At 37.5% G+C, this 15,290-nt stretch overlaps 1 protein-coding gene across 3 annotated transcripts in view; it reads left to right on the top strand.

The window, feature by feature from the left end:
* FAM3C (FAM3 metabolism regulating signaling molecule C) overlaps positions 1-15,290 on the top strand; it is a 67,010-nt gene that overhangs the window by 11,221 nt on the left and 40,499 nt on the right. For all 3 annotated transcript variants that reach the window (XM_037056519.1, XM_037056520.1, XM_037056518.1), the window contains exons 2-4: positions 1,267-1,320; positions 6,254-6,358; positions 14,954-14,983. In XM_037056519.1, the coding sequence (XP_036912414.1) occupies positions 1,308-1,320; positions 6,254-6,358; positions 14,954-14,983 (148 nt within the window). In that variant the 5' untranslated portion in view covers positions 1,267-1,307. The remainder of the gene's footprint in view (positions 1-1,266; positions 1,321-6,253; positions 6,359-14,953; positions 14,984-15,290) is intronic.

The following is a 15,290-nucleotide window of genomic DNA, read 5'->3' on the forward strand; positions in this document are numbered from 1 at the left end:
GAAAACTGCAGGCCTTACTTCCTTTCAATGTTCTTCAGGGGTGGGGCATTGTTTTTATTTGAAGCAGAATCTGTGTATCATTAGATCAGACTTCATCAAACACCAGCATGAAAATACGGTCTAAAATAGGGATGTATGTTTTTAGATTTTTAAAAATTTATATTTAGAGAGAGGGGAAGGGAAGGAGAGAGGGAGAGAAATGTCTATGTGTGAGAGATAAATTGATGGGTTGTCAACTGGGAACCTGGCCTGCGACCCAGGCATGTGCCCTGACTGGGAATTGAACCGGTGACCTTTCACTTTGCAGGCCGGAGCTCACTCCACTGAGTCACACCAGCTGGAGCAAGATGCACTTTTGATTAATGTGATTCATTAATCAGAATTTCTTTTTGAATTCCTTTCCTGTACCATAGACTGAGTAGACTAAAGTAGCTGTCTGGCTAAACTTGGGCATGAATTTCCTGTTAATCACATTTACTTGGTTTTCCATTTGCTTTTTAAAATTTTACCTGAGTTCTTTCTTAGGAGGGAAATATATATACACAGATTTTTTCCAGTATCTATTTGTTGTTATTCAGATAATACCAAAGGATAATTTCTTCATTGATGATTAACATACACTGTCAATAATTGCTGCAGTATTTAAAATTTTAATTCTACACTTGTGAATGTATATTTTTATAAACTTAAATTGAAAACATGAAGAGAAGGAGAAGCCTGGTATTAAAATAAGAAGGCTTTTCTATAAGTGCTTGTCATAATGACTCCTGAATTATGTCACAGTAAAAATGAAGTGTCATCCTTTAGTGGAGCGAGCCCTGCAGCAGGACCGGCAGACCTTTAAACCCTGGACCCCTTCTACAGTTAATTTGTTCCATGACTGACTGGAGAAGCCGCTTAACCCTTTGACCTTCAATTGCAAACTGAAAGTTTGGACTAAATATCCAAAGTTCCTTAATGGATGCATAATCACTAACAGTAATAAGGCATTGGCTCCTCTTCACGAACCTGATGGCTGGTTTCCCCTCATTTGTTCATTCAGCTGGGAGCTGGGGGACACAGTGGAGGACAGGACTCTCCCCTCAGCAGATTTCATGGTCCAGCAGCAGGGGACACACCCAGTCATGAGAGTTTTTTCATTAGATGTCAATATTTTTAGAATGCTTAGAATGTCATGACTCTTAGTTTAATAAATACACTTCAGATTCAATCTGAGAAGGAATGTTCCCTCTAGACCTAATGCTGTTTGCCTTTTTTGATTTTTAGGAGCTATTTAATGAAAAGTGCCAAAGGCTGAAAAACCAAACATGAGGGTAGCAGGTAAGATAAATATGTCCATTCAGTAGAAAAAATTTTGCTTCTTGTGTAACTTGTTTGTTTGGAGAAGGTAAATAATCTTTTTCTGGGTCAAATGCAAAGCTGAAATATAACAAGCTAAATCATTATTTAGACTCTTTACTTTTTTATAATTGGAAAATCATAAATTGGACATTTAGTGAGTGTTACATAAGTAGGGGTACTTTCATTGAAATTATGCTAAATAATTTGTTATGATTTCAGTGTTCATGTTCTTGTACATTTAGTTTATTTGCCTAATAATGTATAATGTCCACATGAAGAACAATTTGATGACCTTGGGGGACTGATTTTTGTTTTTGATAAGTTCTAGCTTGTTAAGGAAAAGGAGCTGTAAAGTTTCAAAGCTTAAAATTTCCCTTTGGATATACATAAATTAAAACTGATGTAAGCACAGGATTCGATAATGTGTTTTTGCTTAAATGACTGTGTACAGGGTGGGGCAGAAGTAGGTTTACAGTGGTGAGGACACAAAACAGAGTTTACTCTGTTTGCTCACCTAATAATAAATATTATTATTTATTAATTATTGTGTTATTTCCCATATGTACAACTGTAAACATACTTCTGCCCCACCCTGTATTTACTAATTCAAGTTCAATCTTCCTAAATGAGATTATGCATAGAGACATCTGTTCCTTAGGCAGCATACTGAGCAAATTGAAAATTACCACTTGTTGTTCCTAGTATTAATGTAGTAATCCTTAAACTTAAAAAGAATAGATCCATAAATAACTAGAGGGGCTGACGACTTACCTCTTCCAAGTGAAAAGAAGTGTGGTCCTCAAGTAGTATACACTTTATGTAGAAATTTCTGCTAAGTGTGTGTTCCACATAGAAGATAACCTGTAAATCCTCAAAATCAAGTTAGTCTTTTTTTTATCATCCACTCACCAGCAAACAAAATATTTTCCTATGGGAGCATCTCTTAGAAGAACCTAAAATCAAGGTGGGAGGGCAAATAAGTCTTTCTACAGGTGACTAAAGTCATGATTATTAAACAAAGATAACTGAGGGATGTTTACTAATGCTTTTGTAGAAGTTTGACTTGGTCATAGACTTACAAAAACATTATATTTTGAGTAACTGTACAATTACTAAACAAGAATATTTCCAGAAACCAAGAGTTTGTTTGTGGCTTAAAAAAATACCCATCTAATGGTTTAATGTCTTATGCTTTTAACAAAAATATTATCTTTGGATACAGCTGGACTATGATCACTTATTTCCAGATGATTTTAAAAGTACATTATTTAATTAAACATAGTTATTTGAAATAATCAAAGCAAGTTCCCCTTTCTCATATAATTGTACATTCACTCTAGTTGAAATTAACTTTGTCAGCCAGTTCATTTCCCTGGTTCTGACAGTTAATACCAAGGTTAATTAATGAGTAATTGTTCACTGAGTGCTTATTTTACGTTTGGCACTGTTTCTAGTGTAGTTCTTCAAGGGATTGCTTTCAGTGAGCGAATAAGGAAGATTAGCTATTTGTTTATTTCTTTCAAACTAATTAATCCTTTCTAGTTAAAAAAAATCCTTGTTGCTTTGAAATGTGTTTATGGTCATTCCTAGTGAGGCATTGCTGTGTAAAGTTTATGCTTTTTGGTTGGTGAAAAATAGGGTGTACTCAGATTAGTGCAGTTCATGGCAAGAAGGAGTAGGGAACCTCATGAAAGTTATGAATGAGAACCATGGTGTGGCATTTGTAGGCCCCTTCAGGTTCAGAATTGGATGATGATCAGCTCTGGAAGAGACCCTCTGTGACGGACATTTCAGAACTCTGATGTTATGGAGGCTCTGCTAGCCTTCAGCTGCCTGCTTCGCTTAAGGAACATCTGCTTGTTCTGTTACCAGTGGTTTCTCCACTCCTAACTTTTCTCTTCCTTGGAGTGTTTGTGTCCTCCTAGTTCCTCTGATGGTCCAATATAAGTGACTATGCCTTGGTTTAAGACTCAGTTCTACCACTGAAGAGTCGTGTGAACTTTGGCAAGTGGTCTAAATTTTTAGCCTTGTTTCTCTTATTTGTCAAGTGAAAATAACTATCTTGAAAAGCTGAGAAGAGAGATTATGCTTATAAAGCATGTAGCTCTGCAGTAAGCACTAAAAAATACTGTATATGTGTACATGTGTGTGGTATGTATATGTCTGTCCAGAAGGTATCCAGCCATGTACTATGAAAAATAGAGACATTTACTAAAGAAAATACAAGGTACAAGGAACATTTTACATAGGACAGTGATGCCCCAGTCCCCTTCAAAGTAGGCACCTTAGGACCTCACAGAATTCTCCCAATTGCCATCATCTTCCCTGTCATATTTTCCTGAATCTCACTGAAGATCTGAAATCTCTTCCCTTTCAATAATTTTAATTTTGGGAAAAGCCAGAAGTCACAGGGCACCAAATCTGGGCTCCAGGTGGGCTGAGTCACCTGGGTGATTTGATATTTCACCAAAACACTCTGCAGAAGACCTGATGCATGAGCAGGCACATTGTCATGATGAAGCTGCCAATCACCAGTTACCCATACCTCTGGCCTTCTGAATCATCTGAATAGTTTCTGTGGAGGAATGTTCAAGCTTAATGCAAAATTTGATGCAGATTTGTTGCTCTGCTCAGTCGTTTTGAATGCGATGGCCACAAAGAACATGTGCTCACTCAATGGCATCTGCCTCGTCCACTGACTAGTACAATGAAGTTGTTATTGTTCACACATGCACATTCCAGTCCACTCTCCTTGGCTGCCAGATTACATGGATCACACACAAACCATTCTTACATTAAAAATGGCTGGGCTTTTTCCGGACAGATCTTCTTATGTATATATATGACGTATATAGTGTGTTTAGTATGGGTTCAGGTACAACTTGGTATTGAATCTAGCCCAGAGCTTCTATATTTTATAAACTTTTTATTTTAATATTTCAATCTTGAACAGCAAGGGTTTCATCTCTCTGCTTTAGAGAACAGGGGGAGATAATCTCTAGTTGCACTGGCCCATGCTGGCTAGAAAATGAGATATTAACTTATCATGAAAATATGTAATCTTCATACCAAGGGTCTTAAATTATCAAGAAGGAATATACCACCTATTACCATTCCTATATTTAGGAAAGACTTGTCGAGGGTAGTACTATGTGCCAGGTACCCCGCTAGATCCCGGGGGGAGGAGATTTCAAAGCCTCGTGGAACTTCACTGTCTTATGTACTAAAAATATAGGCAACTTGTAGTTGCTCTGGAAACTAGGAAGCTCAGTTTTGGGAGGGGAGAAGATAGGAAACGGAAGTGGGTTGAGGTTGATAAGTTTAGTAGTTAGGTTTTTTTATTGCCACCTCATTTCTATATTTAGAATGTTTCTCAGCAGAAATGAGCAGCTCTGAGAAACTGCTGCCTCTCAGCATCCTCAGCCTTTTGGAGACTGAGTTCATTCCCTCAGTTCATTCCCTCCTCTTGAGGACGTAGTCCTCATATCTTCAGGTTTATGGAATTAGGAGTATAGTGCTTTTTCACTCTTCCTTACCCAGTAAGTTTAGCTTGAGTAGTTTCAGGGAGAATGTAGTAACTGGGGGTTAGAACAGTGCTGTGCGGAGCGCTGGGCTGTGGTGGGGTCTCCGCATCCTGGTCCCCGTGCTGCCATCGCAGTATCTGTAATCTGGGCCAGCTGCCTCACCTCTGCACCTTCGTTTCCTTGAGGAGAATGAGGTAACTGATGATATTTTCTGCCTCTTTTGTTTTTCTTTAGTCCTTATCTGAGGACCTGCTTAGTGATTTTGGAGAGAGGGGAAGGGAGGGAGAACAACATCAATCAGTTGCCTCTTTTATGCACCCCAATCAGGAATCAAACCTACAAATTGGGCATGTACCCTGACCAGGAATCAAACCTGAGACCCTTCAGTTTACAGCATAATACTTCAACCAACTGAACCATGCTGACCAGGGCTGCCTCTTTTATAGCAGTATAAATTAAACTTTAGGTAAGTGAGGGTGTTGGAGATTGGACAGGGAAATACTCATATTGTTCCCAAGTAACCTAATGAGATGTCTCTGAAATCTATAGGGTCAGAGGAAGATGTTTCCTTTCTGTCACTTTCCATTTCCTTTCCTGCTTTTTACTTTCCTAGATTTACATAGTTTTGGAGAAAAAGGACACATGGTGATTAATATTAAGCACTTAATTAGTTTATAGGAATGCTAACTATTTGTAAGGCACTCAGAAATGGTTAAAGATATAAAAGTATGGAAGACTAAGAGTCTGCCTTCAAGGAGCTTACCCTGTAACCACATTGTGAACAACCTGTGGTAGGAGCTGGATGAAGTTGTGTAGGAGTGGGAAAGGCCTGTCTTGAACTAGATATCAAGTGTGAGAAGGAATACTTCTTTGTTCACCATACCAGGAGCATGCATGCACCTCAAGAGATAGGTCAGTTGGTGATAGGACATTTCAGTTGAGAACTCCCCGTCAGGGGACAGCTTGCTCTGCTGTGTTAGTGTCTGCAGAAGGTTCAGTGTTTTGGTGTCATACTGGATAGTACTATTGGCCTTATAGTTAAAAAGAATTAGGGATGCGTTCACCAACACACCTTAGGGCAGTCTTCCATCAGCCATGACCCTCTGTGTCATCAACCAGCAGTGCTGGTGACAAAAGCAGGCAGGTGACTCAAACAGTGCTTTGCCTGATTGCTATCAATCTGAAAATTCTTTGATCAGGAAAATCCTTTATCTTGATGGATATTTGGTGTAATTTTTGTTGTAACTCAAGTGAAATTAAGTTCAATAGGTAAAAAGTAAAAATTGATTACTCTTAAAGCTTTTTCTATAAACCTATATACTCTTCATTGAAATGTTATATAATAAAAGTTTTATGGGCCCATAAGCTTATTTCTGCCCTTTACCTAGGTGCTGCGAAGTTGGTGGTAGCTGTGGCAGTATTTTTACTGACATTTTACGTTATTTCTCAAGTATTTGAAATAAAAATGGATGCAAGTTTAGGAAGTCTGTTTGGTAAGTTCTGTTTTTTCCCTTTCTTAAATCTTCTTTTTGGTGTGATTGTTTCTTTACTACTTATCAACATTGAGTGACTGTTGTTTAGTCTGTTTAGAAAAGAAAATGTAATTATACCAGCAGGCATGATTCATTAGAATATTATAAAATACACAATAGAAAGTCTTAAAATTAATTCAGTATAAAGCATAAATCTTCCATTCAACATGCTGAATACATTTAATGGGATCTATTTCATACACGCTTAGGGTCATCATTCATTGCATTCTAAATGTGCATTCTAAAAAATACCACACACTGTTTGAGTTGGTCGCTAGAACACTTGAAACTGAACCTAACCCTCAGTTAAAAAGTGGTCAGGAGCCCCAGTAGTGCGTTTTAAATGCCAGCTGTAGAAATCTATTTTGCTTTTTTCCCTTTATTTTCCTTCTGCAGCATTTTTCTTTTTACCAATTTGTTTAATGCTATATTGTAAACACACCACTACAAGCTACCTTAACTCAGTTTTTAACAAAATATTTATGTTAATAAAACTAAATTGACATTTGAAGTGTTTGCATAAGTTCTGGCAGTCGCTTAAGGTATTAAAAAACTATGCCTGAAAGGTGAGGCTGTGAAACCGATTAACAGTATTTTGACCTACTAGGCAGAAAGTGAATGAAACAGCTTTCAGATCTCTGGAATAGTTTTACATAAATTAGTATTTGGAAGGAAACCACAAGACCTAATTCACTTCCCTTTACATCTGGCTTCAGATGTAAGGAGGGAAAATTGGGAGAACTGTAATAGCATAAGCAATAGAATATTTAGATTAAAAAACACTAACAGGGAGGCTAAGCACCAAATTCATTAGTTATCTGTGGGACTTGGGTAGTAGATAAGGAGACTTGAGCTTTGTGTTTTATTTCTTTAAAATTAAAAGCAAAAAAACCCACCTAGAAGCAAATGTGGGAGTGAGATTATAGATGATTGTTAAATTGCTTGTTATATTTCTTTATCTAATTTAATGTTTGTACAAAATGCTTTGGGCAAACAAAGAAACACAAAATAGAAAACTGAAAAAAACCAAATGAACATATATTCTGTATCTATACCATTCTATAATCCTAAAAAATATACATGAAATTACAAGTCTATTTAGTTACAGCAAACTTTTGTAAAAGTCTTTTCAACATTCTTCTTTCAATACATCTAAAACTTAGTTTTGAAAAAGATAAGAAAAGGAAAACAGCAATACTTGATAAACACCAAAAAAAGTCACTGAGGCTACCACGAAAAAATAAACATTTAGTAATAAACCTATTTTGAAGTTAATGTAAAACAACAGCAACTACAAGAAGACTCCCTTAAACCAGTGCTTCTCAAGCTTTGCTGTCAAAGGACTTGCCCGGGAGTCTTGGCAAATGCAGGTTCTGATTGATTGTCTGGGGTGGGGCCTGGAAGTCTGAATTTCTAACAAGCTCCCAGGTGGACCTGAGGTTCCTGTGCATGGACCACATTCTGAGTATCAAGGCTTTAGACAATTCAGACGTGTAGTCATCAATTTCTGTATAAACATTTTTAGGTGGATTTCTTACAATGACTACTTAAGTGTACTTCCTCATGTTGTACTAAATTCTGCCTTTTATAGTCCCAGGTAAATCATAGCAATGCACTTGCTTCTACCTGCTGGAGTTTTCTTCCATATTAGTGATGTTGCAAATAGTTAAATTGTAGTCATATTTCATCACATCATCTTTTTATATTAAGTTTTGATCTTATCAAGTTAAGGAAGCTTCCCTTTCAATCACTTCTGTTAATGTAGTGATTATTCTTCTGAACCATCTGTTTTTCAGTGCAGGCCTTAAAATGAAGTATTGCACATAGATTCAACATAGAGTACTTATTGTGAAGTTAGTGAGCCTTGACTGACTTCTTCGGTATATGGTATTTCTGTTACTCCAAAGGCCCAGTCCGGTGGCCTTGGAGAGTGCAGCTGGTTTCAGCTGCATGGTGGGGCAGAAACACACTGAAGGCATGGAGGACTTGGTCAGTGTTGCTGAGGGAAGGGTGTGTGTAACTAATTCTTAGAAAGGCTGATGGTTAAGGAGGAAGATTATTAGATGGTAGTTTGAGGCAGGAGCAGGTCGAACATTTTTTTTCTTTTTTGAAGTCATGGAGAGATTTTCATTTGTCTAGAGGCCTTGGACAAAGATTCAGTGAATTACAAATCGGTGGAGATTGACAGACAAGAAAAGCAGGATTCTTGAATGAAGGGAGGCAACTGGACCGTTGGTACAAACCGAACTTTTGGGAAAAGGTGCAATGTTTTCAGAGAGAAGAGTCTGGGTGAAGCCAGTGTTTACCCTAGTTTGGATCTTCGTGTGGAGTCTGGACTCTTTCTGTCACCGTCAAAGGGGGTTTTCCTCTTTGATATCTGCCTGTCTCACCAGTGCCAGAGTTACTAAAACTCATGGACCTTTAGCACTGCCAATTACCAAAGGATGAAATCTACACTGCCTACTCACGATGGCATTCAGACCCCCCAACCTACCTCTGCTTCTCTCACCTGTTCTCTGCCCCTCCTCACCCTTGCTTCATACTCACTTTGCCAGTCCGCATGTGATCTAGGGACACAGATCCCACCCTTTCATTCCCCAGCCTCTGCTTGTGCCTGCACTTCTTTCTTGTCTCCCTTCATCTGTTAATCTTGTCCATTTTCAAAAGTGCATAAATGTCCCCTTCTTGAGAGAAGTTGCACTTGAACCTCCCTTTTCCCTATTAGAATGTATTGCTCCTGTTTCTGAACTATTTGTTCTAATGCATGGTAGTTATATCTCAATTGGACACTGGTTTTATTCTGCCTCACATTATAGTTTCTTTTCTTTTATCTTTTTTATGTATTGTCTTCCCTTACCAGGTAGTAAATTTTGAGGGCAGTAATACCTTGATGCTTCACCCAGTATCTAGTGCTAGGCCCATAAATAATAAATGCTCATTGAATGGGAAATGAATGTAGGTAATTGGGAATTAGGATTTTTAGATGGAAAAAGAGCATTTCCAAAGTGGGATTCATTTACAGCTGTGTTAGTTGAAAAGCTGCTGGCCATCAGCTATGAGCAAATGCTGCGCTTCTTGAACTAGGAGAGTTGTTTCTCTTCATTTTGAGTTTTCCTGGTGTTGGAACCTGCAGAGTCTCATAGAGTGTGTTTGAGCTGTTTGATCGAGGCATTCTTAGGGCAAGTGGTTGATGTTGTTACAACTTTAGTCATACACCATATCCACAAACCCATATTGGATTCCAGTCCATTGAACTGGTGAAAATTTGATTTGTATGGTCATATTTTACTTCTCATTTCAGAATCATGGAGCACAGATGGAGATATGGTTGTTTTGCCATTTGTTTGACATCTGACAGTTTCCCAAAGGGTAGCAAGTTTACCTGGACATTAGGATTGTTTCTAAAGTCAGTATCTCAGGGGACCATGAGATTAACTATGTGTCTTTTTTTAAAAAATTAAAAATTTTAAAATTACAGTCAACATAAAATGTTTCATTAGTTTCAAGTATACAACATATATACACATAAATGACTAGACATATACAACTTATTCACCCTGGTAAATCTAATAACTATAATTCTCTTGGTGGTAAATACTTCCATTTTTCATGTTGATATATCTTAGTAGTTTCATGAATTTAGATTTAGGTATATTGTATAGTACTGCTTTAGGAAAACAAAATGAACTTATTTCTAGAAAGAAAGAATGAAAAATTTGCCTACAATTAGTAGTTGAAATTATCAAAGTAGATCGTGATTTTTTAAAAACTGTTTTTAATAAAACTTTTTATTCTGTAGATTCACAAGCACTTGTAAGAAATAACACACAGAGATTGCATATACTCTTTACTCAGTTTTTCACTAACATCTGATAAAACTACATACAGTGTCACAGCCAGGCTGTCAGCATTGGTGCAGTCTGCCAGTCTTAGTTATGACTGCAATTTAATGTAGTTTAGTAGTGTTAGTGTTCAGCATGGATACTGAACATCTGTTGAATGTAATGAACACAGTCCAAGTTATTTTTTGCATATTACTGCAGTAAGTACTTAATGTTATATTGAATTATTTTTACCCTTTCAGACTTAGCATTGAAATAGCATATACATAAATTATTTCACATTACTAAAAACTAAAGTATAAAATAATTGTCTGATTTCTTTAGCCTGACTTGTTGAAAGATATTTATTGATGAAACCAATTTAGAAATGTTTATTGTTTCTGTTCTTTGAAGTGAAAAGTTGTATGTGTTAAAAGAAATTAAGGATTAAAGCTATCAAGATAGTTTGAGGAATAAAAGTTGCAGAAAAGGTAGGATTTGTGTCTGTGTGCTCTGGTCACATGCTACATGTGGAAAATAATCCTGTTTTATTGGTGAAAAGTAACCTGTTGGCTTCTAGGTGTTAAAATTGTAATTATTTCAGGGCTAGTAGGGCTTTCACTTTCAGTGTTGATGGATATTGGATAAAAAATAGTTTTCATCTGGAAAGAAAAGTCTTTCACGTGTTTCTTTATCTTTAAGCATCTCCCCTATTTATGCACAAATTAAATGGAGGTAGTGTTATTTCCTTAAAAGCCTGATGATTAAGAAACTGCTTTTTCCAAAGTTATATATATCCCAGTAAAATTTTTTGAACTGAGTAGCCTTTACTCTTTTTACATTTAAGTTTTACAAGCAAACTAATTTGACCATTTTTGAGGCTCATCTCTGATTTTCCTTCTACGTCTCTTTCTTCAGCCAGTCCTTTCTGAGCAGTGAGTGATTATTGGTGTCTCTGAGATTCTCTCCTCAGGCCTCCTTTCACTTTATACTCTTTCTTGGGTGGCACCACCCAATCACTGGCTCATTTTCTAGTTATACCGGTATCCTAGGCCTGTAGACTTTGCCACTTGGATCTTCTCCAAGTGTTTAAAATTAACAAGTCCAACACAGAACTTGCTGTCCCTCCCCCACTCCCATCTCCTCACTACATTATAAACATCTTGAATTCAGAGATGGTGGTGTATGTATGTATGTTTGTATGTATTTATTTTTGGCTCATGTTAATGAATAAATGAATGCTTCTAAAGCTACATGTCTGAGGTACAAACTTGATTCCTCCCTTTCCATTACCCCTCCACCTGGTCTATTCCCAGGTCCCCCCAGTGTTGCTTCTTTAGTTGTTCTGGACCTGCCTACTTCTTTCAAGCCCACCTTCACAGCCTTTGTTTGGGCTACAACCCTTTTCTGTCTGGATTACTTCAGCATCATCCATGTGGACTCCTTGTCTTAGGTCTTAAACCCTGTACAGTCTGTCCTACACTTGAAAGTCAGAAAGCTTGTTGTGAAAACTCCGCGTGTTGGCTTTCTACTCCTACCATTACTAGCAGTTTTTGCATGTGCAATCATAAGGCCTCAGACATTCTCATTTCTGGGATGGTGCAACATGAGGTTGGGTGCTAGAATAAGATATGGCTTTGGAAACTAGCTCCGACAGTTACTAATTATGATTTAGAACAAATCAAATCTGTAAACCTCTTTGTTCCCATTTTTTTCTCTTTAAAACACGGATGATTCTCAAATCAATAATCTATGCAAAAGTGTTACTGAACCCAAACAGTAGGGGGGGTCCAACAGCTCACCACCTACCAGACAAATCTCCAAAAACAGAGTTCAGTGGAAAAGAAAAGAATCTTTAAATTAATGGCAAGCTGCTGCCTAAAATACCTGAGTAACAAAAGTAAGGGAAAGGAAAAGTCAGAGTTGGTCATTATAACTCCTATGCAGGTTCAAGAACTGAAAACACAAGAATAAAAATCTGTTCACAGTGCTGAATGATATCACAAAGGTCTTTGGAAGTCATGGCAAGTTTCTGCTTCAAAGCCTGTTCCCTCTAAGACACCCAAAGAAAAAATCACCGTCACCCTCTGCCAGCTCAGTTCCAGGCTGCACCAGGAACCTCTTTTCCCACCCGAAGTATCATGAACGGAGGTGGTTTAGCTGGTCTGCAGTTGCTGTCCAGCTCTAGGCATCTTTTGAAGTGCGCACCCCTAGGTCTTTGAGCACAGGCCTGCTGGCAACCGTTCACACCAGCAGGAGGGGGGAAGAACCAACTACCTTTTTGCTTTCTAATGTGCTCTGCTTCCAAAGTCCTCTCCCAGAATCCCATGCACTGAAAGTGAGTGGGAGTGTCCAGCCTTCCAACCAGTGAAAGCCAGTGTCGGGCATGTTTACTTTTGCCCGCATCTGGCCACTATGTTTTTAGCAAGGAGGAGAAGTCTCCAGTCATGCATGCACAGCTCAGGCCCCTCCCCCCATTTCCTGTGGGTGTGTCAAGTTATCGAAATACTGGTAGAGTGCCCAGCCTGTGTGAGGGAGCTACATTATGTTACCATGTTCTGATCCTTCCGTCTTCCTCTGATCAAGTTAGGAAGACCAGAATCCCTGATTTGAACAACATTCCCCTGTAAGCAGCGTAAAACCAGAGCCTCATGATAAACATGTTTATTCGGGACAAAGTAATATGGACAATTTCTGGTTCTCTTGTTGTTAGTCACTGGTTGCTAATAACTTCATGGGTTTTCTCATTTTCAAAAGTGAATACACTAGACCAGGTGATCGCTCTAGTTTTCTTCCCTCACATTTGTTACATAATTAACAAAATTGAAAGAATAAGCCCCAGTACCCTAATTTACTAACTGATCATTTTTTTGTTTCCTTCAGGTCTTTGTGTTTATTCATGAATATTTTTAATACAGATAAAGTTTGCTTTATGCTTTATTCCAAATGCATTAACATTTCCTATGTTACTAAGGTGCCTTTACAACTTCAGTCCTGCATAATATTCTGAGTGTTCTATAGAGTTAATGAGTCTTTAATTACTTGGTTATTTTTCTCTTTTTAAACATTTACACAATATTTTTAAGCTTTAACTTTCTGTTCTCTGGTTCGAGTGATGGACTTAGATATAGGAAATTCACAATTATCCAAAATAGTACGGAAGTAAAAACTAAGTAACTGTTTGTAGTAAAACAGCTGGCAAACATTTATGACACTGCATGTGTGGAAGCCACCTCAGGAAGTCGCTGTCCACAGCACTGCTGATGATCTGAGCTGTAATCCCTGGGTGAGGGGCAGACAGTAGTGCTTTTAAGAATCTATAAGTGTAGATAATCAGATTAAGGTCTGCTGAATTCAAGTTAAGATTGGCTCAGAAGATTCTGGCTTCCTTGAACTGATAAATTATAAAACTCTTAGTAATAACCTTTATTTTTTTATTCTACACTATATGTTTCTGTCTTTGAGACAAACTCTCCACAGCCACCATCCCTCTTGTGTTCTTCCCACACTCCAAATCTCCTAGCCTAAGCACTGAGGTAGGTTTATGTATATATTCTAGGGCTTTATGTGCGTAGGTACATAACACCATAAAGCAGCAACAACTTCTAAACACTCTAATAGTCACCAACTATATATTTAAAGCTATTTAAAAGGAAGTTGGAAGTACATATGATATAACTTAAATGTGGAATCTCAGAAGAACCAACTCAGAGACTAACAGTAGAGTGGTGGTGATCAGGGGTGGGAGGCAGTGGGGGACATTGCTCAAAGGGCACAACTTCCAGCCACAAGGTTAACAGGTTGGGGAATCTCGTATAGGGCTTGGTGTTTGCAGCTATTAATACTTTATCATACTATAATCCATGAATATTGCTAAGAGAGTAGATCTTAAATATTCTTTTTTCTTTTTTTTTGTATTGGAAGAATTTTTTTTTTATTCAAGTACAGTTTTCTGTCTATTACTCCCATCCCATCCCACCCCCTAGATCTTAAATATTCTTCCCACAAAGAAGAAATGGTGATTATGTGATGTGGTGAAGGTAGTAGCTGATACTATTGAGGTCATCATTTTGCAGTTTATAAATGTAGCAAAGGAGCATGTTGTACTCCTTAAACTTGCACAGCATTAAGTGTCTGTTATATCTCAATAAAGGTGAAAAACAAATTTAAAAAATGATGGTAAGTTGCCATGACCTGTGTGGCTCAGTTGGTTGAGCATCATCCTGCAAAGTGAAAGGTGGTTGGTTCAGTTTCCCCTCAGGGCACAAGCCTGGATTGTGGGTTCAGTCCCCAGTCAGGGCATGTACCAGAGACAACTGATTGATGTTTCTCTCTCACATTGATGTTTTTCTCCTTCTCTTTCCCTCTTCCTTCCCCCCTCTCAAAAAATAAATAAATATTAAAAAATTAAAATAATGGTAAGTTCATAGACTCGTTTTCTGACTGGGAATTAAGTGTATAGTAACTAAAAATAAAATCAAAATGTAAACATAAAATGGTCTATAATAAAATACTACCAGCCATGGTTTCTTTACTTAATTGATTATACTGAATTATGAAGCCTAATGTTACTTTCTCACTGTTTTTCTAAAGTGATATTCATGTTTTACTTATATACTGAGCAATATTCAAACACTTTTATTTTTATAGGTCTGTTAGCTCTAAATATGTTTTAAAAGTGGATACTTTCCAATAGCCTTATTCCTTCTAACAAAGATAACTTTTTTTTTCTCAGCAAGGTCTGCATTGGACACAGCTGCACGTTGTAAGTATTTCATCCCAATAATTTGCAGATGGTGTATTCTGCTTTTCCCCCTTAGGCATATGAGAACTCACCTTCAAATACTAAAGATAGTTCAGTGTGAGCACAACTGATGTAGACATTGCTTTCTGAAGGTACAAGGATGCTATTTGATCGGATAGCCCAGTATTCTTGGTATGTACTCATACGAATGTTTTGTTTCATTAGTGTTTTTAACTTCAGTATAATAAGTACAGAAAGCGTGTAAAAAGAACTAGTATGTGAACAGATTAGTCAGTGATGCATTAGGCTTTGTAGTTCACAGTCATTT

The sequence above is a fragment of the Sturnira hondurensis genome, unplaced genomic scaffold (genome assembly GCF_014824575.4).
Source record: "Sturnira hondurensis isolate 20B ecotype Veracruz unplaced genomic scaffold, ASM1482457v3 Scaffold0008992, whole genome shotgun sequence".
In the NCBI taxonomy this organism is placed as follows: domain Eukaryota; kingdom Metazoa; phylum Chordata; class Mammalia; order Chiroptera; family Phyllostomidae; genus Sturnira; species Sturnira hondurensis.